This window comes from Pezoporus occidentalis, unplaced genomic scaffold (genome assembly GCF_034315485.1).
Source record: "Pezoporus occidentalis ecotype Australia unplaced genomic scaffold, CSIRO_AGI_Poc_V1 ctg24, whole genome shotgun sequence".
Taxonomy (NCBI): domain Eukaryota; kingdom Metazoa; phylum Chordata; class Aves; order Psittaciformes; family Psittacidae; genus Pezoporus; species Pezoporus occidentalis.
This window is the reverse complement of record NW_026914285.1, coordinates 6741194-6767413: the sequence shown is the minus strand read 5'-3', so window position 1 is coordinate 6767413 and position 26220 is coordinate 6741194. Positions and strand designations below refer to the sequence as shown.

The following is a 26220-nucleotide window of genomic DNA, read 5'->3' as shown; positions in this document are numbered from 1 at the left end:
AAAGGTAGCTAAGGGTGTTGTCTTCCATAATAGCAAATTAAACTGGGCACTGAGTCACTGGCTGCCCACAGCCATCCATACTGGTCCTCTTTTAAGAGCTACCACCCCTGCAGCAGCGATGGTGAAATAGGGCGTTAAGATGTACAGCTCAGCCTGTTCACCCGTGTTAAAATCACAACAGTGCACTTGGGGATGGTTTTAGCTGCCGCACCCTAACTAGCCCTCCTGATGGTATTTGTGATCCCTTGCTAATAGGTGAAAAGATTAAGACAGTGTAATGAAATCACAAAATGTAAGAGTGAGGAGAAAGGAGAAAATATCATCTGAATTTTATGCTAGTCAAATTTTGTATTTGTAGTATTTTGAACTTGAATGATATGCTGAAATTCTTTTAGCTGTTCTTGATGGGGTTAACACCTCAGTGTTTTTCTCTGCAGCAGAGTAATCTGTAAAGCTGTACGAGGTTTTTCTTCCAAGTCCTATAGGTTGTTGTTTTAATTAAAAATGCCATAAATTTAAGTGCTATTTTTATTAAGAGAGGGTTGAAAATATTCTAATTGCAACTCACTGTTAGTCCAACACAAGACCATTTTAATTTAAAATCAACAAATGTTTCAGCTAGGTTTCTATCACAATTATTAGTTTTTAATTATTTCTGCCATTTTCCCTTATGAAGAATGAAATTATTACTCTTCTGATTCTAAATCTAATTCTGTTTACTAACTTGGAATGTAGAATTGCTTCCTGGCTTGTTTCGTGAAAGGCACTATAATCTCCTTGGAAAAGCTGGATAGCTATTGCATCGACGTTTCTGCATCTAAATGGATTAGGAAAATGTTGGTGGAATTTTGAGATATTACTTAAGGTTGGTCTAAACATATTAATGTATTTAAGCCTGATGCTGAAGCATCAAGTTAGTTTGTGTGACATCAATCACAACTTTGTGGTCAATCTAGTCCAGGATGTCATGTTTGGTAACATGTCAGCTAAATTAAAATTTATAGTTAGCTGTCATGATAATTGAATGCGATTTATCCTGATTTTTTTTTTCTCTATATGCAAATTCAAACCCATTCCAGTGCACACAGCCTGTACTTCTGCGGAGTGGCTTTCAACATCTTTTGGTCAGTACATCCCTAAATACTATTCCAGCAGAGGTGTGAATCCTTTAGAAGTAAGTCAGTGGGCAGTGTGCTGTGTTCTTTTGCAGCTGTGGCCATGCTTTTCCCATCTCCTGGATTCCCATGGGCTGCTGCAGAGACCATGGCTCAAAACCCACTGGACAGGCTGCCAGGGCTTTTGAACAAGTGGGCTTGAGGTACCACTCCTATGCCATGGGCTAGGATGGCTTTAGTGTTTCCAGTTGTCACTTGCATCCCTCCAGGTAGTGCAAGAATAGTCCTTGTGAATGATATCCTTTCTGCAGGAATTTATCAACCTGTTACACTTGGCACAGCAAAGGAATCAACCAAATTAACAATAAATTTTATGTTTACTAGCATAAAATTACTAATGAATTTTATGTTAGTACTAAGAAGTGTGTTCACTGTTTGTTATTTAATGCTTGCCTTAAATACAGGCTAAGTTAGAAAATATGTACACTGGGACATCTTACTTAGCTGTTCACATCATGTAGCATTCTTCTGAATATTTCCCTTAAACTCCCTTAATAAATGAATTGGGCAAAATCATGCATGGCAGACAAAAAAATGCTTTTCTGTTTCATTTTGATAGATAGCATCTTAAGCAATGTACACTGAAAGAAAATGTCTAAGTAGCATTCTTATGGGATCAACAATTCATAACTCAATTTAGTCCGAAATCACTGGCTGACAGGTTAAACTGAGAGCTGTCCTCATGTCTCCATTAATCTTCATCTGAAAGTTCCCTGGAAAAAATGCTAGCCTGGGGGTGCACGCCGATAGGCGTGCAAGCAATCCTTGCTTTACATTGATCTGCACTTCCAGCTGCTCACTTGAATTATGGGTTAATTCTGTCTGGAATTCTGCATAATTTTTTAATCTTGTTTCTTTTAATAAAATCGCTTGTCAGGGTGATATCTGAAACAACGACCTTGGTGCATCGCTGTGGGATAATACTTAAGTTCAGTCATGTGAGTGTTCATATAAAAACATCCCTTGAGTCTGGTGGGAGCCAATTTGCATTACAGCAGTGCTGAGCTTTGCTCAGGTCTCATATTATAGCATTTAAATATCTTCCCTGTGAGTGGACATCAGTTTTCTGTGGGGGAAAAGAAGATGGATTCTGGAAATCTTGCATAAACAATTACTCTTGGCAAGCGGGATGCTGTTCTGTTTTCCCTGCTTGTTAAAAGTTCCAGTAAAAAGGTCTCTTGATGCAGAAATATCCCAGAATATAGGCTTAGTCAGAAGAAACTGGGAGCCAAAGCAGGGCTGTACCTTTTCCCTTTGAAGCACCATCCTGCCTGTGTTTGCATTTTCTGCATTTTTCATGATGTATTGACAGAGAAATGTCAGGATAAGTTTCCGGAAAACAAAGGCATGAATGAATGAAGTCTTTTTCTCTCCTCTTATTCCTGAAACTGGTCATGAGCCTTTTTTTCCCCTAACCCTGTTAGCTTGGGCTTTAAGCAACAAAACAATACATTAAGACCAAAAACACTGGAGCAGGTGTTGCTCACTTGTTAAGACAAGTATTGGACTCGTTTCCTTTTCAAAACGTGGTTGGAAGTCAGTCTGTAAGGAGGAAGATTAAAATGGAACTATTGAGCATAAACTTACAAAGTTGGCCTCGTGCCCTAAAGTTGCGGATTTATGTGCGTCGTTGTGAGAAGAGCAGGTTATTAACCTTGCTGAGCTCCTGTGAGCACCTATAAATCCCTGTACAAAATCTTCCTAGAGTTTTCCCAGCCTTTTTGCTCATTAGGAAGATTAAGTGCAATCTGTTGCCCTTCCCCTCCCATTTTGATGTTCTAGATCATGTTAGCTGCCTCATGGTCTGGGGTTTTTCTCAATGTTTCGTGCCTCAAGTTGAGCACCAGCTTTTATGAATGGCTCCGAGAGATGTGCTTGCATTACTTTTCAGGGGATTGGCGTGGCTTTCTGCCTGCCCGCAACTGAACTATTCTTGTGAAGATTTTTCCCTGCCAGTGTCTGCACCTCCATGTTACAGTATGGGTTAGAGCGGTCCATGTACAGCCTTTCTGCATTTCAGTAGATGCTAAAAAATTGTTGCAGCATGTTATGTGTATGCTGCCACCGGGCCCTGCAAGAGTTGTTTGACTGAAAGCCTGAACCCAGCAGCCTGGGATGCACTTGGCTGTATGCTTGGCCAGAGCTTCCTGCATCTCCTGTGTAAACTAGCGCTTATGTTTCTTAATTTCACCTCTGTGTTCAACCTCCACTGGTGCATCTTTCCTTTCCTCACCTAATTTGCTGGTGAGGCCGGGGGAAGTTTTTCCCCTTGAAAAGTTCTAGGTGCTCATTGTGTAAAATGTTTCGCAAGTGACATTGCACTGGGAAAAGTACATGGCAGGGCAGACGCTGCAAGCTCGAGTGGAAAGGTACCCTGCAAAAGTGATTATACATTACTTTCCATGGCTTAATTATTTTTTTTTTTTGTTTTAAGAGGCAGGGAATATGTCCAGGCATGTTAAAACCTGTGTGAGAAGCGATAATTGAGGGCTTTCCTCCTTTCCCACAGCTGGGCGTAGATAAGACATGCCAAACCTCGTGTCTGGCTTCTTTTTGCAGCCCTCTCCTGTGGCGGCTGCTGCATGGCCTCTGTTTTGAGATGGAGAGGGGTGAGGTGGTCGAGGGGTGTTTGCCTGTTTGCCTGTGGCACACACGCAGCGCTGATACCCATGAGCAGTGCTGGTTCCCATCCCTGTCTCTGTGCTGGGGATCTGCACCCCACTCTCACTATGGTGCTTGCTGTTGACATGTAGATTGCCAGGCCAGCAGTGCACAGGGTGCTTTCTCTGCCCCATCACCTCATCCCGGTGAATGAGGTCTGTGCTCTGTTCCCCCATCAGATGAAATCACTTGGACTTTTCAAAGTAGAGAAGAACTAATGGTAAATGGGGGTGGTGGAAGCTGGCCTCAAACCACATTCCCAGCGGTGGCTGCAGTAGTTTATTTGTTTCATTTCAAAACCGTTGCAGGCACGGCTGGTTTAAATTACTTCTCCCTTGTGACCTACTGTGCTGATAAGTGGTCAGCCTAAACAATGTTCTGCATATTAATTGGTGCAGTGGGATTTTGGGTGATGTTTGGAGGAGTGCCACTCTTGTTTTTAACATTAAGTTACTCTTCAAATGTTATTATCTTTAAAATGGATTTACTACCCATATAGATAATTATTAATCTAATTACTAAACCTGGAATGAGCCCTGAAAGTTGGTGAGTCTGTCTGAAACACTGCGAACAAAGGAAGCCCATCAGGTTTCTGTACCTTTTATAAATATAAGCCTCCGGAACAAATGAACTGACAGAATTCCCACAAAAATGTCACAGTTAATGGGCTCACTCTTAGCTATGCTGTATAAGGTTACAGAAGTACTGGTAGGTACTGCTAATTGCAACCTCCCAGATGTCACCAGGAGGACGGTATAGTAGACGCTACAGCCTGTGAGATAGGCTGAAAGGAGGAGTGTTTTTTTCTCAAGCCTGTGCCATCTTTGTTGGGCTCTCAAAATTCTAAAGCAATGAACCCATTTTGCAGAGGAACAAGAGTGTTTGGTTGCTTTTTTATACCCTTCCTGAACATAGCTGCTGTGGGAATTTCAGGTATTGCCAAAAGTTATGTATAGGATGTTAAGAAGGGTGTTTTCAAAATGCTTACTGTGAACTTCCTTTGAAGGACAGGCTTTTTCAAATGGGGAAGTGAGATGTGCTGGGACTGCTACCTGGGAGCTGGCAGCTGGGGAGAGCAGCAGTGCTGCCTGCCACTGCCTTTGCTTCCTCCTTATCCTCCTCACTGGAGCTATTGAGCCTTTCTTGGCCAGAGCAGGGAGAAAGGGAGGAGGTGGCAAAGAAGCCTTACCCTCAGCCAAACCCTGGTAGGATATCCCATGAGAGAAGGGCAAGAGGAGCAGGCTTTAGAGGCACAGGCACTGCCTGGCTGGTGAGGGCATTGTGGGGCAATGAAAAAGGTGCTGAAAATAGAATCATAGAATCAACCAAGTTGGAAAAGATATTTAAGATCATCAAGTCCAACCGTTACCCCAGCACTGCCAAGTCCACCACTAAACCATGTCACTGAAGGCATCTGCATGGTTTGTGCACACTTCCAGGGATGGTGATTCCACCACTTCCCTGGACAGCCTGTTTCGATGCCTGAGCACTCTCTTGGTGAAGATATATTTCCTAATATCTAATCTAAACCTCTCCTGACAGAGCTCAAGTCTGTTTCCTCTTGTCTTATCTACTTGGGAGAAGAGACCAGCCACCTCCTCATTCCATCCTCCTTTCAGGTAGTTGTAGAGAGCAATAAGGTCTCCCCTGAGCCTTCTCTTCTCCAGACTAAACACCCTCAGTTCCCTCAGCCCACTGAATTAATTTTTCACCCATTTCACTAAGGCTTTTGGGCAAGGTGTGGAAGAGAGCTGTTATTTCTGAAGGTGGGAGGGAGGCTTGCTGGCTCGCTCATGTGGTGGCTTGTACCGAGTGAGCCCGATATGTGTAAGCTTGACAGCTCCTTGAAGAAAAGGATGATGTCAGCACGGCGGAGGGAGACACTTTTTCTTCCCCTGACAGACCTGAGGTTTCAGCCCACCCTTGGTGCAGCCAGAAGCTCGCAGATGAGGAGCAATTGGCTGCAGTATGGCAAAAAAGGAGAGTGTTTGTGCTGCTGTGTGTCGCAATGATAAGAGGCTGCTGGGAGCAGCCCAGGTTTTACACAACAGGGACCAATGCAGAAAAGAATGACTTTCCCCTCCCAGGAAGCCGAGAGCAGCAGGGCTAGTGGAGGAATGAAGAAAGGCATTGTGTTGCTGAGGGCAGGCACAGAAGTGGGGTGCAGCAAGGCCAGATAGGTGTTAACAGCTCATCGCTGGTGTGGTGCACCAGCCTGGCCTCCTTGCAGTGGTACAAAGCCTTCTTGATGTGGCTGGTGCTTATGCCAGCAAAACAGTGCTTTTGCTGGAAGAGCTTATTCTAAGCTTGTTTTTCTTTGGGGAAAAAAGAAGTGTTACTATAAGTCATGTCACAGTTTTGCTCCTATAACTGTATTGCAGTGGTCTCTGCAGGCATAATCACAGGTCATGCTCCATCAAATTTGTGACTGACATAGCTGTGTTGGCACATATTTGCAACATAGGTCTGGCCTCAATTTTGAGCCTGTGCTTATATTCCTGCACTGCACAGAGTCTTTCCTCCTTTAATATATAGGGGATAACTTTTGGAGAAAGATTTTGTAGGCGTTGGTTGAAAACTGTAAATGATGAAGTGCAAAATACTAGCTTTCTTTCCTCCTCCTCCTCTTTTCATGTAGGTATGTTGGCTCTGACGAGTGGTAGAAAAAAAACAAGTAAACAACTGGAAGAGGGAATTGCATTTGAAATATTTTGATTTCACTTGTGGGTGACTTGAAAGGATGTGCAGCCCATAAGTACTGAGTGATAAGGTGATCCTTTAAGAGAGGAAGACTGTCTGTCATGGCAAAACATCCAGAGGTCACCAGAGCATCTCTAAGGCAGACTCTGTACTAGCGATGTGAAAACTTCAATGGTAAAGACCTCTGAACCAGCACAAAGAATATTGTCTTCCAAAAAGAGGTGAAAGGCTGGTGCAGCACTGCAAACCAAGGAGTCTTTGTTTAGCTTAACTGTAAAGGTGTCATTTGCTACTCTCTTTTGGCCCCTCTTTAAAGGGCTTCCCTTTAAAATTCCACTTCAAAATGGCAGTAGTCTCTTATTTGTCTTTGAGGTGTATCCACTCCTTGCAAAAAATAAGTTACTTCTTCTGCCCTAGGTCTATAGCATCAATGGGGAGATGTGGTGAGGCTGTGGCTGCTGGTGGAGTGGAAGGCATGGGAGAGTCACCTCTCCTAGTGGCTTTAGCCAGGGGGGAGGAGTGAGAAAACATGGTTTTCAAGAGGACTGAAATTCAGGCTCCCTGATATTATTTTGAACACCCATTTGAATAAAAAATACTTTATCCAGTAACACAGTGGGGGCTGTGTGCACACGGACAAAATGGTGCTGGGAAATTATTGGGAAAGTGTGGTCTTTCCTGCAGCTTGGAGATCACTCCATTTGTTGGACAGATGCCTTTCATGGGAAGTCAGGAACTGTTATGAGCTCAGGTGGGCTGAATAATTCACTTGTATTGTGGGCATAGGTGAATATGGTCAGTGTGTCTACAAATACACTGTGTGTACATTTACCGCAATTTTTATTTTCATTTGGGCCGGGAATGATGCCACAGAAAATATCAGTAGCTTTCTCAGCTACTAAAATCATCTACTACTCTTTAAATTTAAAGAGGAAACGGGTTATTTTCTCTTAGGACTATTTTGGGCCACATACCAACATGAAGCGTTGAAATGATGGAATGACATTTAGTACTGCTGAAAATATCAAGTGCTGTGTAGATTTAGTGTGTCTTCATTTGACAGTGTGGCTGATATTTCACCAACCCAGCATTTCTAAAGAAGTACAGCTATTGTTTTGTGAGAAGTTTGCATTTCTAATGTGTACTTTAGAATTCCTAAAAAAATCCCACTTAATACTTTAGCACTGTATAATGTTTCGTTTCTGTGACTATACCCCACAGTAACTGCTACAGGTAAGAAAAATACTCTTCTTATAAATATTAAGGCAGAACATTTTATTAGTGACCTTTTTTTATCAAAAAGGCATTGAACCAGAACTGACTGTAAGCACTTTTCCACCAGCACTCTTGTTGTGCTTCAGTCGGGCAGCATCTGTAGCGCTCTCTCTAATAAACAGCTCTGCCTGCTGACTTTCCAGTAATGTTTCACTTCAGGCTAGGCAATCAATTTTTCTTTTCTGGTGAATGGTTTATTCACTGAAATGTGGTTTCTGAGTTTGGGACAGTTGAGAAACTCTGGAGCAGGTTATAAACTGTGGAGGGCCACAGTCAAGTGATACTGCTTCATTGGAGCTCCCAGGTGGGATTAAGCAGACACGTGGCAGGATTGGAGGCTGTGAATGATCACTATGACTATGGATTTGACTTAAACTTACTCAGTATTTTCAACTGAAAACTTAATTTTCCACATAGACCAACAAAATAGAAAAGAGTGGCTTCCCCACCCTCACCCCTTCACATGCACATGCACCCACATGCTGCTTTCTAATCTATACCCAAGAGGATGTCACTCCTCCAAAACAAGGGAGGTCCAGATGAAAGTCCTCTGGCAAGCCTAAAATCCCTATGGTACGCCTCTCTGTGGAAGGCACCTTCATAGGAGGCTTTCTTGAGTTACTTGTGTTACAGAGGTGTTCCTGGAACAGTTGTCCTCAGTTTGTCTTGTAAGTAGTTGCTTATTGTTTTCATATAATATTTAGATGTTGGGGCACTAAGAAAAAGAGAGAGCCTGGTGCTGGAAAATTCCCACCTAGGATTTGGAGCACTTCTCCTTGCCCCTTCTCTGATCATACTTTTGAATCATTTTCAGAAGAAGAAGAAAACCAATGCTCTCTTTGGCAGTCTGCTCTGTAGGATGCCAGGAGCAAAAAGGTACAAGACCCACAGCTGGTTATCTGGCAGTGCTGGCTTTGCACTAATTACAAGTAGCTTATGTGTGCCAGCAACAACATTTTACCTTTATTGACCATAGTTTGCAAGCCAGAGGAGAATTTGAACCAACTCCTGTACCTGCCAAACTATGGAGCATTAGTCCAGCAGCATCAATATGTTACTTTTTTCATACTGCTCAGGAACAGCATGAGTTTCACATCTTTTGAAAAGTTGAGCTCTCTCTCTTGATGCAAATGCAGTCCATGGATCACAGCAAGGCTGGTCAGTTCATGAAATCCAGAGCAGTAACTGCCTCCTGAACAAGCCAACTCAGTAGGTACGCTGGGGTTGCTCAGTGCACAAAGGTGCCTCTTTGCTGTATGCTTGTGTCCCATTTGACTACAGTTTTGTTACTCTAGAGGCAAAGTTCAATCTGTCTAAGAGAAATCATCCCGCAAAACTTGTATAGCCTTCAATCCTTGTCCTCTGAAACATCTCTGAGAGAGTGATCACCCTGGCTTGCTCCTGCAGCTCCCGGGACCATCACCAGTCACACTGGGATGGTGGGGACTTGCCTGCTGTATGTCTTGTCTTGTTCTGGGAGATCCCAAGCACATGCTGGGGGCTGGCTGCTTTTAGGAACGTCTCCGCTGGAGCCAGGTACTAGGGACTGCTGCCAGACCTCAGGACATTTGCAAAGGAGAGAGGGAGCGGGAGGAAGGCACAGTCCACTTTAACCTTGCCTTGCTTGTATTGTCAGGATGAAATTACTATGAATACAACTGTTTGAATTTGTGATTTTTTTAACCTACCCTTTTCATAAATCATATCCTTTTACAGCCTCTTGTTTTGCCACATGAGACAGTCTTCTTGTTTTCACCTCTCAGGTGAAACTCTATGCTTCACTGTGTCCCCCTTGCTTTTCTTGAAGGTAGCCTGACCTGCATTAACCTTTGCCACAGATGATTAGGATTGCGTATGTTATTCCAGATGAGGTCAGTGTCTTCTGTGACAGCATTCACTCGTGTTTCTGCTGGGCAGGTCTTGCTTGGTGCATCTTTTGATTACATTTACTTTTTTGGTAATTTTTATCACATTGGGAGCTTGTGGTCCTCTGGGATCAATGTGAGACAAAAGCTCTCTTTGTATTGTGACTTTTTCTGACTGTGTCATCAGCACAAATCACTGGGAAAGTTCTTTCTTTGCATGTCATCATTGAAAACATTATAAAACCTGGTCCCTTGAGCCACATAATTCTTCTTTCAGCACAACCTCTTTGCAAAGATTCTTATGCATATCAATTGCTATGCCAATTTTCATCATCTTCAGTTTAACCAGTAGTTTCCTGGAAAGATATCTCCTGGCTTTCCTCCCCTGGATGATGGGTTATTTTGTTGGAGAAATTGATCAGAGTAACATGCCACAATCCACATTGCATTTTATTCAATTTCCCATTTCTTCCCATGTTTTTCCTTGTTCTGTCTCTCAGATGTGCTCTCCAGTCTTACGCCTTGCGTGCCACTGAAGCCAGACAGATGGGTATGTCATTGCTGGGATCACTTGTTCTGCAGTCCCAGGCAGGATCCTGATCCGCAGGTTTTAATATAAAAATTCTTGTCTGTACCCCTGTGGTTGCTTGCACCACTTCTCTCATAGTTTTGGGATGCAGATTCAAAACTCCTGCTGACTGGCACATTTTCAACTCTTTGAATTTTGCTCCTCAGATACCTCAGATGTGGTGATTCACATACCTTGCTCCCCCATGCCCTTACTGAAAGTGAAGGCAAAGCATTCATTTTATTTTGAGGCCGCACTCAGAGCTGATGGGTTTCAGCTTTCCATCATGAAGCTGTCTTAGCCTGACTTTTGGTAGTTTTGGCTTTTCCTCTCAAAAACGTTTGCTGATCGGTCCCTTTTCCCACCCTGTGGCAGGGCTCTGTGCTCCCTGCCAGTCTCTTCCCAGGATGGAGGCTCACACCCTGAGCCCTAAGGGAGTCTTCCCCCAGGATTACCATCCCTCATGGGTTTTGCCCCCTCTTAATTAAAGGAGCAACACCCAGCGTGTTGGTGTTGTGTGTTCCTCCCGCAGGGGAGAGCTATCAGCAGGAGCTGTGTCAGGAGATGTACGAGTTGTGACTAAAACCGGTCAACCAGGATAAACTTAACTGCGGTGGTGTGGATACATCTCTGCGATGGCTCTTGAGTGATCAGGTTCTGTCAGGACGTGCAAGATAAAATCTGAATTCTTGATTTATCTTTGACAGTGCCAAGCTAGTACAGGCCAGCCAAGTTTTGCATGAGTGTTTTTCTTTTTTCCTGTATGCTGGAGAAATGGTGAGAGCTTACACTATGGTAATGCCAGGATGAGAAACCTGCTCTGTTGCGGTTGTTATCATCACACTAGGTGAAAACAGCAGCCATTTGGTCATATACTCACCTGCCTCTCCTCCCAGGCTCTGAATAAACAGTAGATCTAATTCCCAGTGTTGGGTTTTGTGAAGCAGGGCTGCTTCTTCACTGAGACTCCTTTTTGTTCCTCCTGTCCTCTCCAGCAGCGCTGGTGGGAGTGCTCAATTCATACTGAAGCTGGTAGTACTATTGGTAGTCTTTTTAAGTCTGGGTGAACTGCAGTCTCAAGCATCTCCACCTTGCCCTATCCTGCCAGAGCAGCCAAGCCATAGCACCTCCAACACGTCAGGCAACAAGCTCTCTTATTTTCAGGAAGTGTGGGATGTTTAACATGTGCCTTCTGCTGGTTAGATGTGACTTTCCTCCTTGGAGTCACCCAGTGCCTTTTAGAATTGGGGGTATAGCCATTTTGGGTCTTACCGTAGTTGATGAGAGTGCTATATTCACACTTGGCAGAGAGGAAAAGGAGCTATGGGGAGTATCCCCAGCTTGCCCAGGGTGCACAGGAGGCAGGCTGCAGGCAGGAATCAAGCTCTGCTCTGCACTCCATCCCTGGCAAACAATTTAAGTGAAGGCTGAATTTTGTAAGGTGCTGATTTGAAACTATGAGCTCACTGAGAGAGATACTGGTACCAAAACTTCTGCAAGACATGCTGTAAACTTAAAAGGACATCCTTTGCTACAGTGCTTTTCCTTATTATGCTTCCCTTGTGGCCTCGTTGCGGAAGTTGTTGTAACTTTTATGTCCTTTATACTAATTACGTAGCATAGCTTATAATGCTTTTGTATCTCAGTGACATACCTCATTCTCCGTCAGAGAGAGTGACCAAAATGTGAAAGTTACTCTGATCGTGCACCCACCTGAGTTTAATTTGCTGCCTGTTTTCCTGTAGACCTTTGGAATCCCTCCCCAGTACTTAAGTACTAATCTAAAATTAGATACTTGTCTTCATATCTCAAGCACCATCTTAATGATCTGTGTGAGGTCTTTGGCATTGCTTGAAAATCAGATTACTTACCTCTGTGCTTAAATGAGGATATACACTAAACGCTTCCTCTCCAATTCCCCCTCTTCCAATTATTTGCCTTAATTTTTTTCCACAGCACTCTAATCCTTCACATCCTGCCTCAGCGGTTCCCTGGTCACTCAAGCCAAGTGTTTTAATTTTTATTGTGGGGACTGTGGTGCTGCGTAGTTCTTCTGTGTGTGAATCATCTGCCATGTGCTGCTCTGCTTCTCCCTCCTTCCTCTTCCAGCTACCTGTCCTCAGCTGTGCAGTGAGTGCTCTGATAGATCCATTCTGGGCTCTGTCTCCTGGTCTGAACATTTTTTTGTTACTACTAAATAAAGGGAGTTTTTAATGCATTTGGCACGTCCCATCCTCATTGTGTATCAGCAGCTCCCTACTCTTTTGGCACAAGCAAAAAGTCTTTTTCAAGCAAAGTGTAATAACAATAATGTGCAACCTAAAGGTAAATAAACAAACTGCACCTTATTTTTATTTCAGATGAAGTTTGGGCATTCCTTTTATCTTTTAAAAAGTAATTCATAAATGCACACTCAGTACTTTCTCATTCTTGTCCTCCATGGAAGCCAAGTGGGCTCCTTCCTCCCTGCAGCTCCCTCATGGCTTGGGGCTGGCTGCAGCTCCCTGGAGTGGATTATAAACGCCCTCCACTTCCCAGGGTGCTGTGCGGAAGCTGCTGTTCGTCTGCCCCACAGGCTCCAGGGAGTTGCCTTCGTGGCTTCCCATAGATTTGCTTATGTCTGATGATCTGAAATTAGGATCCTTCCCCTGCTTTGCCCTTCTCTGCAAACGTGTAAAACCTTGCAGGTTTCCCCTAGGGAAGAAAGGGGGATTTTCCCACCATTAAAAATAAAAGGGAAGGGAAGGAGAAATACTTAAAACATGTTCAGATAGTTGTAAATATGATTAAAAAACAAACAAAGCCGCAACTGTGTCAATTATTCACATCCCCTTGTATAAATATAGAAACCCTGAAGAGGGGTCTTTCCCTTGGGCTACCTGCTCTTCTCTTCCATGAATTTATTACCAAGGCCCTACAGTGCTTTGGCAGTGCCATGCTTCTGGTTTTGTTTCCCTTTACTGTGATTTGGGGATGGTTGATTGTCAGCTATACAGAGATTTTAGGTCTCATAATGCACCTCCCTCCCTCCCTCTCTTTTTTTGCCTTTTTTTCCCTTTCTTAGAAATTCTCCTAGGTGTGGTGCTGGATGAACAAGGCTTCCCACATCTTTCCTTTAAGAGTTCTTCACAAAGGGAATGTGGGTTTATTTTTCTTTCCCCTCCTCTTCATCTGGAACAATCACCCAGCATTGTTCTAAATGTGACAGACACAAAGGCTGCATGTTAGTGAGACAGTTGCAGAGAGGTTTTGCAATTCCAGGTCTGCTGGCCAATTCTTGCAGATGTGCAAATGGTCTCCCTAGGCTTGTCAGGATGTTCATGGTTGTCAGCTTCCGGTTTCAGGAGTAGCTGTTTTCTTTGACAGTATAAGCTGTGTTTGGTTTAAAATGACTTTTTCCCACAACTGAAAAGGTTCTAAGACATTTTATATGTCATAGAAAGAAAACACAAAAAGGAGAGTGTTTGTCATTTATTTTCAGTGGTTTAAAAACCAACCAGCTTCTGAAATCCACTAGTGTTGGTCTAAGTGCTCCGTGTTGTACATAGTTTCATTGACTACATCAAGAACAGGGAAGCTGGGAGCGTTTCTGAATTACATTTATGAACCCATGTGTGCACTCAGGCCTGTCAGACAAAGATCTGGCCACACAGCACAGCAGCCTCTCCCCATCCATCCATCCATCCATCCATCCATCCATCCATCCATCCATCCACCCATCCATCCACCCATCCATCTCATGTGGGTTGCAGTGTTTCACTTTGTGGAGGGCAGCCCACAGCTATGGGATGGTCAGAGCCAGAGTTGCCAGGATACCAGGACCCTGGAGCATTCTAGACCATTTACCTTCTTCTCAGGGTAGGTGTTTTGATAGTTTGATTTTGGCAGCAATTCGTATTAACTAGAGATAATAAAGGCTAACAAAATGTGGCCTCCAGTTACAAATAAAGGTCCTGATTCTCTGTTTCAGGAGATGGGATCGAACACTGGAGTTACAGTGCTGTGGAACTGGGATTGTGGGTGGGGAATACAGCCCAGAGCTGTATTCAGTTCACTGATTAATATTAAACAGTTTTTGTATGAAATGACTACTGATTTATGTCTATGTATATACATCCTGATGGTTTATCATGGAATTACCGAGGGCTTCTCAAAGATGGATGAAGATTTGCTTAATGACCAACTGATCTCACATCTGCAGTTGCATTTGGAATCTGACAAAACCGATGCATCATAAAATGAAATGTAAAAATAGAATTGAAATAGAGCTGTCATCCTTCTTGACAACTTCATGTACACTGCACAAGGGGTTATACTGGCAACACTAATTTTTCCTTACTGGAAAGGCTGGGTTGTGCTTTGAAAAAGTAGGCTTTAAGAAAACTACATCTTCTATATTTTTCATCCATTACTTTTCATGTCCAATGTCTGCAAGCAAAAAGAAAATAGGGGTGCTGGTTTTCTTCCTAATCTCCTGGCATGGCAAACTGCTTGCAGCATGTGAAAGTCAAACCTTCCGTTGCTGTACCTAGGATCACAGGTAACAGATGTGATGAATAACAAGGTGCTCCTTTAATGTATTCTGCTTCCCTACTATGCATCTATTTAATCCATTCATGGTGGATTGCTGCAAGCTTCCTCAGTTTGGATTGACTTAAGTTGCTGTGTGATGAGCCCTGTGGGAAATCTTCAGCCTGATTTTTCAAGGCGCTGGTTTGTGGTTGTGAAATAAATACAGCTGTGCTAACTCCAAACCTTCAAAGAACAAGAGGAGTTACATTGATGTATGCAGACACTGGCGTACATGGGTGCATACATGCATCATAGACATATGTATGTGTGCATGTGCATGCATGTCTGTAGGAGTCTGAATATTGTCTTAAGCACAGAAGTGTAGAAATCTTTATTTGATGTTTCTTTTCTAATGAGGTGACCTGTTCCATGTGTGAACATTTGCAACGGACCATCTACCCTAAGAACAGTTAGTGGTGAGTTACTGGTGGTCTGAACGCGTGGTCAGCTCCTACCTTTGTCAGGCTTCATTGACAGAGCAAACGTCCACGGGAGCAAATGCATCATGTGCAAGGAAGGGTTTTGTGCTGGGAAGCAAACCATGGGGATGTGCTCTTGTTTGCTTCTGCCTTTACTCCTGATGAAGGAGCATGGACATCCCTTTTGCCAAGACCTTGCTGGAGGGAAGTCCTTGTCTGAGACTACTTCAGCACTCCATGTATGAAATGACTATTGATTCATACTATTCTCCAGAATTTCTGCTGTGCAGAGCTTTGGCTGTTGGAGTGAACTGGGATGCACAGGGACCATTCCAGTGTGTGTTGATGGCACACAAAAGTATGAAAAACTGATGTTACTCTTGAAAAGTATGACTTGGTTTCATTTCAGAAAGATTGTCCAAGTTGTAAAAACAAACAGGAACAACGTTTTTCAGGAAAGAATCAGGGTAATAATAAATCCTTCTCTTCTGGAGGAGCTATGTGTGCATGATACTCATCTGTTCATGGTAAAGGCTTTTGCCAGCCCTTCAGAAGTGCTGGACTGTAGAGAGGATTTGGATAATGAAGTATTCAGTTGTAAACATCCACTTTGGATCTTCCCACCTTTTTAACAAATGAGTGCAAGAAGAGAACAATTTGTGTTGGAGGAGCACAGGCAGCGTATAGAGCAAGCAGAGTTGTAGTTGGTTTCTCACAGAAGTGACCCGTTTGCTTCAGTCCGGATCAGGTTTGTCTGTTACAAACTCCTCAAAAACTGCTCAAGATGGAAAATTAGATAAAGTGCTCGGCTGCATCTGGGTGTTTCTGCTTTTTCTGAGGCAGCAGCAGGCGGATCTGAAAAAGATGGTCACAATTCCTTTTTCTTTGGAGGTGAGGCATGCACGTTGCAGGGCTGCTCATCGTGTGGTGGATGCAGGTGGGAAGCCTCTTGCCTGTAGGACCTTGTTTGTCAGCAAGATTCCTGTCTTGCAAATTATTGGCAGCTGGCATGGTAATGAGTCCATTTCAATATAAATGAGCTTCATTTTATTAATTTCTGCCAGCTCCTGAGCAATTCATGAACTGCTTTTCAGATCTCAACCAACAGCTCGGGGGAAGAAGGGGAGGTGGGGAGCAGAGAGGGGAACATGAAGGAGGAGAAAGAAAATGAGAATGGTTTTAATTTAGAAAGGAGCTGGTGACTCTCATCTCTTTTGAGAATCCAGCCAAGAGTGAGGATCACAGTTTCCCCACCAAGCAGCAATAATAACATGAAGGGCATCAGTAATCTCTTGCAAGGTTTTTGTTCTTTGAGACTTTTGGAAAAGTTTGTAACTCTCAACACTCTGTGTGTGGTGTTGAATTGATGTTTCCCTGCTGGTGTTTGGTTGGGAGAAGGGGGAGTTGGGTGACTTGAGAGCTGACATGGGCAGCGCACCCAGCCCTCTGGTGAGGCTGTGGTTCTTGGTGTCTCACAGGACTGGACCTGCAGCTGGTGTGCTTGCTAGGAAGCTTGCCAGAAGTATCAGGACAAAATAAGACTGGGATTTGGTACCCACATGAGTGCACGCATGTGTGTAACTTGAAGACTATTCATATGACTTGTCTTACGTCTAAATAAGTGCAGACTGCTCTCTTGTATCTGCGCCTTAGTGAATGCAATTAACCCAACGATCCTTTCACTGTGCACAAAAACGCATGTAAATGCTCTGCCCTACATGTCTGATTCGCCCTTGAAAAATGTTAATGAAATCCCTGCTTGGATAATCACCCTTTTTGTAAATGAGACAGTCTGCACAGAGAAATCTCCTCTGAGGTCTTCTAGTTTTGGGCCTGTTCCCTCGGCAGTTGGATCGCTCCTGGCTGCCAGAAGTTAAACCCTGGTTTATTGGAAGGTGCCTTTCTTTCTTGGTGGGCGTCTTTGGATGCAGGCGTGTTTTTGGACCTGAGGTTTTCTAGCCCTGCCTGACACAGACTGTCCTCAGCAGGGGCATGTTAATGTCTCTGGGGATTTTTATTGTACAAAGTGGTGGGAAGAGGAGCTCTCCACATCATGTAGTTTGGGTTGATGGTGCTTGACTGGGCTTTTCATTTATTCTGCCATCATCAGATTTCATCACTCAAATTTAAGCACAGCATTTGCATGCTGTATTGCACAGTGTTTCTTGGGTAAGTGATGATAACAGGCAGAAGATGTCCTCCTCTATAGCTGTTCCTGCTAACCCTTTGTCTGATTTTTTTTCTTCCCTCTTTCTCCCCAGGTTTTTGGCATATAGGCATAGACTCTGACGTGAGAGTAATGGAATCGCTGAGTGGCAGGTGCTGACAGCTTCTGCAGTCCCAGTAACTGTTCATTTTGGTATCATTTGCAATTCGGCACCTCTAAATGCCACAGCTCTCTTGGGGAAGGTTGCGCTGGATACCAGTACTGCCTCGGAAGGTACATGTGTGTCCATATATTTTTCTTGAGGAGTTTGCTGTGTTGTATAGTGGTTTGAGGGAGGGGATCAGCTGCATGCAGTTTATGGTTACACCCGTTTAGCAATCCAGCAGCATTTGAATGGCTATCAAGCAGCTACTGATGACATCCTTTCCTCCCTCTCTCCTCCTCTTGTTTGAGCTGCCTGCAGGGCCTTTTTGAAGTCCATCCCATACTTTAACTTAAGCGAGAAAGGCTTACAAAAAAACAGTGGCTGGTTAAAAAGTTCTGATTTGAAAACAATTAAATATGCTGCTGGAGTTTCTGAGAAACTCAAAGGCTTACTGTGGAATTTCAGCCTCTCTCTTGCCCTTTTCAGACAGCACATTTTAATTACAATGGAATGTGTGTGTTCACACTTGGTTATTAGTCCTGTACATTTTTCTATGTGGTTCTTGTGAGTTCAGTAAAAATCTTTGTTGTTGGCTGGCAGATTTTAGCAAAAGTTTATTTCTGTAGGCTCGCTGCTTGCTGTGGATCTGATCATTGTTCTGGTTCCCACAGTCTTCAAGCTCCGCTCCAGGAGAAAAATACGGATTTGTCACCAGGGCCTCCCACTAGAATCTAATTTTAAATTTGCAATCTGTTGTCTTGTGAGGTGCTTCAGATTTGGTTGGAAAGTTAATATAGTTCAGATTTTCTTCTGGAATCTAATGGCCCAACTTTTTGGAGGTTGGAGAGTCAGTAAGTTAGGTTTTATTGAAATGGGTATGTTGGGTTTGTAGCTATTTTCAGAAATATTTAATATTCGGGGTAAGGGAAGTTAAAGGAAAATTACTGTTTTTAAATAAAATTCTATTCTTTGAGGGGGCTGTTGTCAGTGGTCATCTGGAATGTGATTGTCTTTATGTGTAACCATTTCATGTAAGACTCATCCAGTAAAAACTCAGCAGTTCAGCTAGAGGTCAGCCTGCTTGTCTAGGGTAGCTGGTGTGGGGCAACTGTGTTATTTCCAAAGCTTTCCTGCAGAATTTGTTGTCTCCCTGCTTATATCCTAATGTTGATGTCAATTTTAAGTTTTGTTTTAAAAAAACCCTAATGAATTCAAATCCATGTAACGTCTCTTGAGGTGCAGGTTGGCTCAAGAGGGACTTTCCTGTCCGCTTGCAGATTTCCACAGTTTTGACATTTTCCCTGCTCTGAACCAGGAAGGAGCAGGTCTTTCAGAACAGAGAGCTCTGTCCCAGAGCAGCCAACAGCTCAGTGGTCAGCCAGATATCTCAATGGTCAGGCTGCCTCTTGAGGATGTGGAGGAACAAGTTGCCACCCCTCATTTGCCTGACTTGGGCTGCAGATACGAATCTTAATCTTCTGTGTCTTTGGCAAGAAACTGAGTCACTGAGCTGGTGCCTCTTCCAGTGGACGTGCCTGTCTCCCTGTTTCAGCATTCATATCTCTCCCTTTTGGAGTGGAAGAGCCTTTCATCAAAAGCAGTCTATTCCCATGAAAAGTTTGGGTTTTGATGAATCAACATTTTCTGCTGAAAAACTTCCAACCAGTTCTGGTTGCAGTGCACGCTGATCTCTGCTTGCTTCAGAGAGTAATTCAGAACACATTTCTGACACGTTGCAATCAATGGTCGAGAGCGACAGCCCTGCTTAAAGCATCAAGACATGTCACACTTGATTTGTGTTGTATCCTGGTGGTACCTTGATGGGTCTTTAATGGTCACCTTCGGATTTGGCGGGTGAGCTAACAAGGGGAGCCTTTGTCCTACTCGTATTTGCATGCAACTCCCATTAACATTACTCATTTTCTTAATTTGATACAGATTTTTTTCATTGAGTGTGATAAATTCAGTTAAGCCATAGACAGGCAGCAGCTGGCAGTCGGAGCTGGAGCAGTTTAAGACATTTCTGCCCCAGGGTGTCTGCACTACCCCAGGAAGGGGGGGGGAGGTTGGGGCTTCCCTTCCCTGCCCAGTGCCTGCTCCTGCTAGCTGAGGACGCTGGCATCTGTTTCAGTGTGAATTCACATGTTTCAGGGCTGCTTTTCCACAACAGCCTCAGCTGACCTAACAGCTCAGTACTGCAAAAGATGAGCGGGGTGCCACTTGCTGTTCCCGTTTTCCTGGCTCTTGCATCACCTTCCAGCTGTGCTGCCCCATCCTCACCCTGCTGTGTCCCCAGGCAGGCACCCTTGTGCTGCCTCTGGCATGTGCCAGTTCAACTCACTCTCTCAGCAAAATAAACTAATAAAAGCCACGGTCTTCTTCCCCTCCCATAAATGTATTTATTTTCTGCTGGTTTAGTAGACTCGGCTGCATGAGCACCTGAATTGGTTCAGGTTAACTGGTGGAAATGCTTAGCCAGGAATGGAAAGGGGACACAAAAATGGGGTGAGAGGGTAGATGGGGAACCCTTCCAGGGGTAGCCATTGGTCTCAGGCACCCCACAAACAGTCACCCTCAGCTTGACCCAGGAGGGTTGGCTTTCCCCATCCAAGGTGGATTTAGGCTATTGTGTCCTGCATCTCCAAGCGGGCTGGCCTCTGCTAGGGTATGGTGACAAGCCATGGAGGTGGCACTGTCTTGCATCGCTGCAGATGGATCAGCTGCACCATCTCTGCCTGCAGCCCTCCTGCACCCACCGAACAGCATTTGTGCAAACCTGCAAGGTAATGCTGGGGAAATCAGTGAGATTAGGGTAAGGCCTCTTCTGGGGTGCAAGAGTGAGGTATGGGCTAGTCTATGGGTTAGATAGCTGTCTGTGGGATTTGCAAATGTGTCCTTACCTAAAGTGCCAATCTACAGAATTAGAAAAGGACAGCCCTTTACTTTGAAGTCTGACACTTCTTGAGAGTATCTAGCAGATACTTCTCATTGTGTGAAATCACTCAGTAAACATTCCTGCTGCCGTCTGCGGAGAAAAGACTTTCCTCCTTCCATGAGAGTGTTTATTTCCTCACGGGATGCAGCCTGAGCTGCTGCTCCTTTCCTTGCCAAGTCGTTTGTGGTTCTGTTACTTTTTGGCTGGGTGAAATTTTGCCTGGTGTGCATGGAGACTACATTGAGGCGGTGGCACGGGGCTGCTTTTCATAGCCACGCTGCCTGGCATTTTCATCAGCAAGTGTGCCTGGCTGTATGATGTGTGCTGGATGCTTCTGCCCTTCAGCAGCGCAATTTCTGAAGGTAAAGAGCCACTCTTCAATCATTCAGGGTTTCAAGAGGACTTCTAGAAACTGCTCTTTTTCCTTAAATAGGCACCAAAGTGATGGCTGCAAGCTGGAGACTGGGGATAGATGGCTGCATGCTCCGATGGGCTTTGCAATCAGTGGAAATCCTGTCAAATGGAAGTGTGGTTACCAAGAATTTCAGAATCAAAGCAGCTAAAAGCATTACCCCAAGAGGGTTTCTTTTGCAAGACAGGGGAGGGTGTTGAGGTCTGGTTTTAGACATTAGTGTGGAAGACAAAATGCAGTGTTTGTGCTTTAAAATGTTTTAGAAGCAAAACCTAGCTGACATTTGTTTTTCAGTCTGGTCTGTATCAAAGGGCTGTAGCTTTTAAGGAATAATAAACCTTGTGTAGGGATTTATAATGCTGTTAGTTTTTTTTTAGATTAAAACCTGCCCTCTCTTCAGTGCATTTATTTTTCTAAATGATGCATGATATCTGAGTCTCATGACAGTCAATGGGAGTTCAGCCATTAATTCCAGTAGACATAGGGTATTTCCCGGTATAGTTTACTTCACATGTGATTATATTTATTTTAGATACATGGAGGTGCCTCTTGCTCCAGCACTGAACAGATTTTTAGCCTCAGACACAACCTACTTAGCTGGGTAGAAGAGTAGAGAAGTGCAGTCCTCTCACTGTGATTCTGAAGTATCACTGCGAAGTTCAGTTCTAGCATATGCACCCATGGCAGCCCATGGCAGAACTGCTGTGCCTGTGTTTAGCACAATCGATACCTCGCTTTCTGCGTAATTTATGTAGGGCTAATTCAGTTCCTTGAAGCACCAACAGTGTGTATTTAAGTAGCAAGGGAAAATACACAATCCCATTCATTCTGCCAGCATCTGGCTCAATAGCCATCAGTGCATCCTGTTAAAGGAGAGGAACGTGCCCCAAGAAATGAAAACCTCCAGATTACTTTACTGTCAAGTAAAGTAATACAAGTGTCAAGGCAGCTTATTTTTCAACCAAGACTAACAGAAATATGACGAAGTTTTGTCTTGGAATTTCTGTTCAAGATTTATGGACTATTTATCTAGATTAAATTGTCTTCTGTGTAATTCAGGATCTCCTGTTTAGTTTTGAATGGCCATGTACTTTAACATTTACTTTTCTTGTTCTTCTTTTTTGCTCTTTGGCCAGAAGGACCCAATACTACTGATAAAATATTTCTGACATTTGTAGAGTGAGATCACAGACCTCAAAGTGTTTTCCAAGGTTGAATCCAAATCATCACTCCCATCTTCTGGATGGGAAACCTGTTTCACGACAGAATGTGCACAACTGAATAATGCAGGAGGTGAGGTACAGAGATGGGGGCAGAAACCCAGTCCATGTGTTCCAGCTTAGTTTTCTCTTTGCTAGATCAAAGTGCTTAGATCTAGCTATCTGCTTTCAGAGTGAGTAGGAAGGAAAAGTTATTTTTGTGTAGTCTGAGTCACTCATGCTAATTTATTTTCATTATATGGCTTTTTTGTGTGGGGCTCTCTGTACCTGCTTAATGTTGCCCTGTTTTTTGTTTTTTTTTGTTCCAGAAATCAAACCTATCATTAGCTTGCTGCCAAGAGTTGAATTTGTACTTTGCTATTTGGTTCTTCAATTCACAGTTCCTAACAAAAACAAAAGTAAGATTTCAGATAAAGGTGTATATCCATCAACTTTTTGGCCTCCTATTACACGCAGATAAACAATAGCTGTTGATTTTTGAGTTTGTAGGGTTTGTTGGAATTGTGAAGCCAGTGCTAAGAATCAAACAAACGTGTGCAAAGCTGAGATTGCCAGTGCACTTTGGTGGTAAACTGGCTGCAGTTTACTCCAAGCTTCAATCCTTTCCTTTTCTACACTCTTCACTTACACCAGCATAGTTATCGTCTGGCTTTTTCCTGCATACTGATTTGACTGAGTTGTATTTGTAAGTTTGCTGGTGCAGTTGCTGGCTTCCTTAATTAATTCTATGGGACCAGTCGCCACTGTTAAAGTGCATGCTGTGAGACCAGGTGGAAGCTGTGGTGTAGGTTCATTAACAAAACAAAGTGTTTTCAGCGTACTAGGGTGTTTGTTCATCTTTTCGGCTGCGTGTTGCTTGCTGCCTTTAACCGTCCCCACTCTCTCCCCTTGCAGACTGTGACACCATGGGAAACGCAGAGAGCCAGAGCGTGGAGCACGCCTTCTATGGAGACAAGCACACCAGCCTGGGTCGCAAGCACACTTCCCGCTCTCTGCGCCTCTCCAATAAAGCCTCTCGCCGGACACGGCATGCTTCTTCTGGAAAAATTATCCACCGTAACTCAGAAGTGAGCACCCGCTCCAGCAGCACTCCCAGCATCCCCCAGTCCCTGGCGGAGAATGGCCTGGAGCCCTTCTCCCAGGAAGCTAACCTAGAGGACTTTGGAAGCCCCATCTGGGTGGACCGCATGGACATGGGCCTGCGGCCTGTTTCCTACCACACCGACTCCTCTGTAACCCCCAGTGTGGACAGCAGCACCGTGCTCACCGCCGCCTCCGTCCAGAGCATGCCTGACTCGGAGGAGAGCAGGCTCTACGGGGACGAGCCGCCCTTTCTGGGAGAAGGTGACGGGAGGTCACATCGATACTCGTCCAACGGGACAAACTTTATGGAGACAGCCAGCTTCAAGAAGAAGCGCTCCAAATCGGCCGACATCTGGCGTGAAGACAGCCTGGAGTTTTCACTTTCTGACCTCAGCCAGGAGCATTTAACGAGCAATGAGGAAATCCTGGGCTTGGCTGAGGAGAAGGATGCTCAAGCCACCCGGGCACAGGAGGCTGATGGCAGCCCCCAGCCACTGGTTGCCTGCCAGCGTTCCAACTCTATGAGTGACTTGTATTCCCCCAAAACCCCAAGCGCTACTGTCAACGGGGGCCCAAGGAATGCCTTTGGAGGGTACTGCCGGAATTTAGTGTCCGACATCCCCGATATTGGGAGCCATAAGATGGCATCGGTTACCGCTGAGGATGCGCCTTCCTATAATAATTACAATACGCTGCCCTGTAGGAAATCCCACTGCCTTTCCGAAGGGGCCACCAACCCTCAAATTAGCCATAGTAACAGCATGCAAGGCAGAAGGGCAAAAACTACTCAGGTAAAGCAGTTTTCTTCTATGTAAAATGAAGTGTGTGGCATTTGCTAAGCTGTGTCTGTAGATAAAGATATTCCAGGTTCTTCCAGGCTCTGTTTTCTTTCAACACGCCTTTTCCAAGAAGAAGGCTGTATCCAGGAGAGAGCTGAACTAACCAGAATCCACATCTGGCTTGATCCCGTCACTGCTCCCTTCCTTATCTGAAGCTCTGAGCCTTTTCCACTCCTCACTGCCTATTGGAAAAGATAAATCTGTATTTTCCAGCTAAAGATTTTCCTGAGTGTTTTGCAGTGCTGATGGTGCCTTTTTTCCCAGGGTAGCTGCCAAAGCCAATTGCTCCACTCGGGAGCTGACACATGTTGGTTGTGTCTCCCCATTCTGCCCTCCCTGCTCTGTTGCCTTCTGCTGCCTGCACATGTGCAAGCACTCGGCTCTCGTGGCTGGAAGCAAAGCAGCAGCATATCAGTGTTTCCTCTCCCCTCTATCGTAAACACTTTCTAGGTTGAAATTTCACTCTTCTAATTAGCTGATGTTCATATCTGTGCAAAACATCACCCAGAAACAGTGCTGTCCCTTGCAGGAGACTTCCAGCCCAACAAGCTGCGGTGCCAAACTGCTGTAAACTGAAAAATGATAGGGGATGTAGATGTACGGAGAAGATGCCGCCTCTCCTAGCCAGGGAGGATGTCATACCCTTCATCCTTCACCCTTTTAACAGGCAGCACTGAGCCAAGATCAGCTTTTCTGTCTGGTGCCCCTCCCACTATCCAAATACCAGACCTGTGACCTTTGCTTTGATGGCTGCTGTTGGGTCTTTTTTATTTTCTGCCCTGCTTTTCTCGGCTGTGTTCTGCCTGATTGAGTTACACAGCACTGTCTGGTGCTGCAAACAGCAATTCTGCTTACAGCGAAGAGGCAGACTGCTCAGAGAGGTGGAAAAAGGAGCTACAAATCCTGCCCACCTGTACAAGCTGCGTGTGGCATACACATAGCGGGCATATTGCCCTCAGTTTAAATGCATTTGCTGGGCTTGCTGGACCTTCTCAGAGCCATGGTCCAGCTGCCTAATGCAAGAGGCTGGCTGTGTTTTTTACATGAACTGCTTTGTAGCTGTGGGCACCAGCTCAGAAACATGTCAGGGAGACACACACAAAACAGTGTGGCTACGCAGGTCAGAGCTGTGCACCAGATTGCATCCTTCAGTGGCTTCCCTGATTTTGTTGCATGGTTTATCCTACATATGCCGTGCAGCGTACGCACACCACACTGCGTGACCCAGAAAAAAAAAAAGCAGCACGTTCTGTCAAAGTCGGAGGCCTGCAGACTGGTGTCCTGCTGCTGGACTGAGCTGTTGGCAGGACACCAGTGCTGGAGATATGAAGCTGGACAGCGTGAGTCAGGCAGGTTGCAATGTGCCGCAGGGGAGGTGCAGGGCTGTGGAGGTGCAGAGGGCTGTTGAAGGGCAAGAGGAGCATGTGCCCCCCTTGTCTGCTGGCACTGACTTGTGAGAGCTGATGGGAAGGGGTTGCTGAGTGACTTTCCGGCCATGCTTGATCTGTGGAGATATGCCACTTCTAAATATAAAAATGACATGCTAAAGCAGATGCTGCAGTGTCCCACAACAGCAGCTTTGTACTTCAAAATCAGCCCTTTATTTTCAGGGGTATGTTTATGGTGTGAGTGCAAAAAAAAACCTTTGGTGCTCCATCAGGGCAGTGCAGGATAAAAAGCAAGAGAAAAACAACAACAAGCAAAAAAAGGATGTTATTTGGCAGCCTTGAAAACCTAACAGCTTTCATGGAGATTGTTAGGTGCAACTGCTGCCTCCCGCCCTCTTTCAAGTGTATTTAACAAAAAGAGAACAGTGACGCTGGTGAGCAGCGAAGCGTTTGTTTTTCTTCTTGGTGTCTCTCTTGGCATTAGGAAGATTACTCTGAGGCACTTAGTGAAAGTCACAAATTTGCGTAGCATTTTGTGAGGCCTCAGCCATAGCCAGGGACATCACTTTGTGGGGCTGGTTTCACTAGATGTATCTCCTGAGCTTGGAGACAGTGGCTATAAGGAGTCTCAGCAGTGTTTATTAGCACATAAATTCAACAAAATTAAAGCTTTGGAAAGGTTAAAATTCCTTCCAAGTCTTTAATCCTAGCAGCATACAGGATAAGATAGTGTCAGCAATGAAGTCTTGTTAGCCCAAGCCTACCTTTAGCAAGCTTAGGGAAATGACAATCATTA

At 44.5% G+C, this 26220-nt stretch overlaps 1 protein-coding gene across 12 annotated transcripts in view; it reads left to right on the top strand.

The window, feature by feature from the left end:
• Nucleotides 1-26220, top strand: part of TIAM1 (TIAM Rac1 associated GEF 1) — a 193021-nt gene that overhangs the window by 85615 nt on the left and 81186 nt on the right. For 7 of the 12 annotated variants that reach the window (XR_009965520.1, XM_062622185.1, XM_062622184.1 and 4 more), the window contains one exon: nt 23009-23988. Coding sequence is in view for 11 of the 12 variants with exons in the window: in XM_062622187.1 (XP_062478171.1) it covers nt 23009-23988 (980 nt within the window). In the remaining variant the exon portion in view is untranslated. Of the gene's footprint in view, nt 1-17496; nt 17676-23008; nt 23989-26220 lie in introns of all 12 variants that reach the window. The other 5 variants (XM_062622179.1, XM_062622183.1, XM_062622181.1 and 2 more) reach the window with 1 other exon arrangement.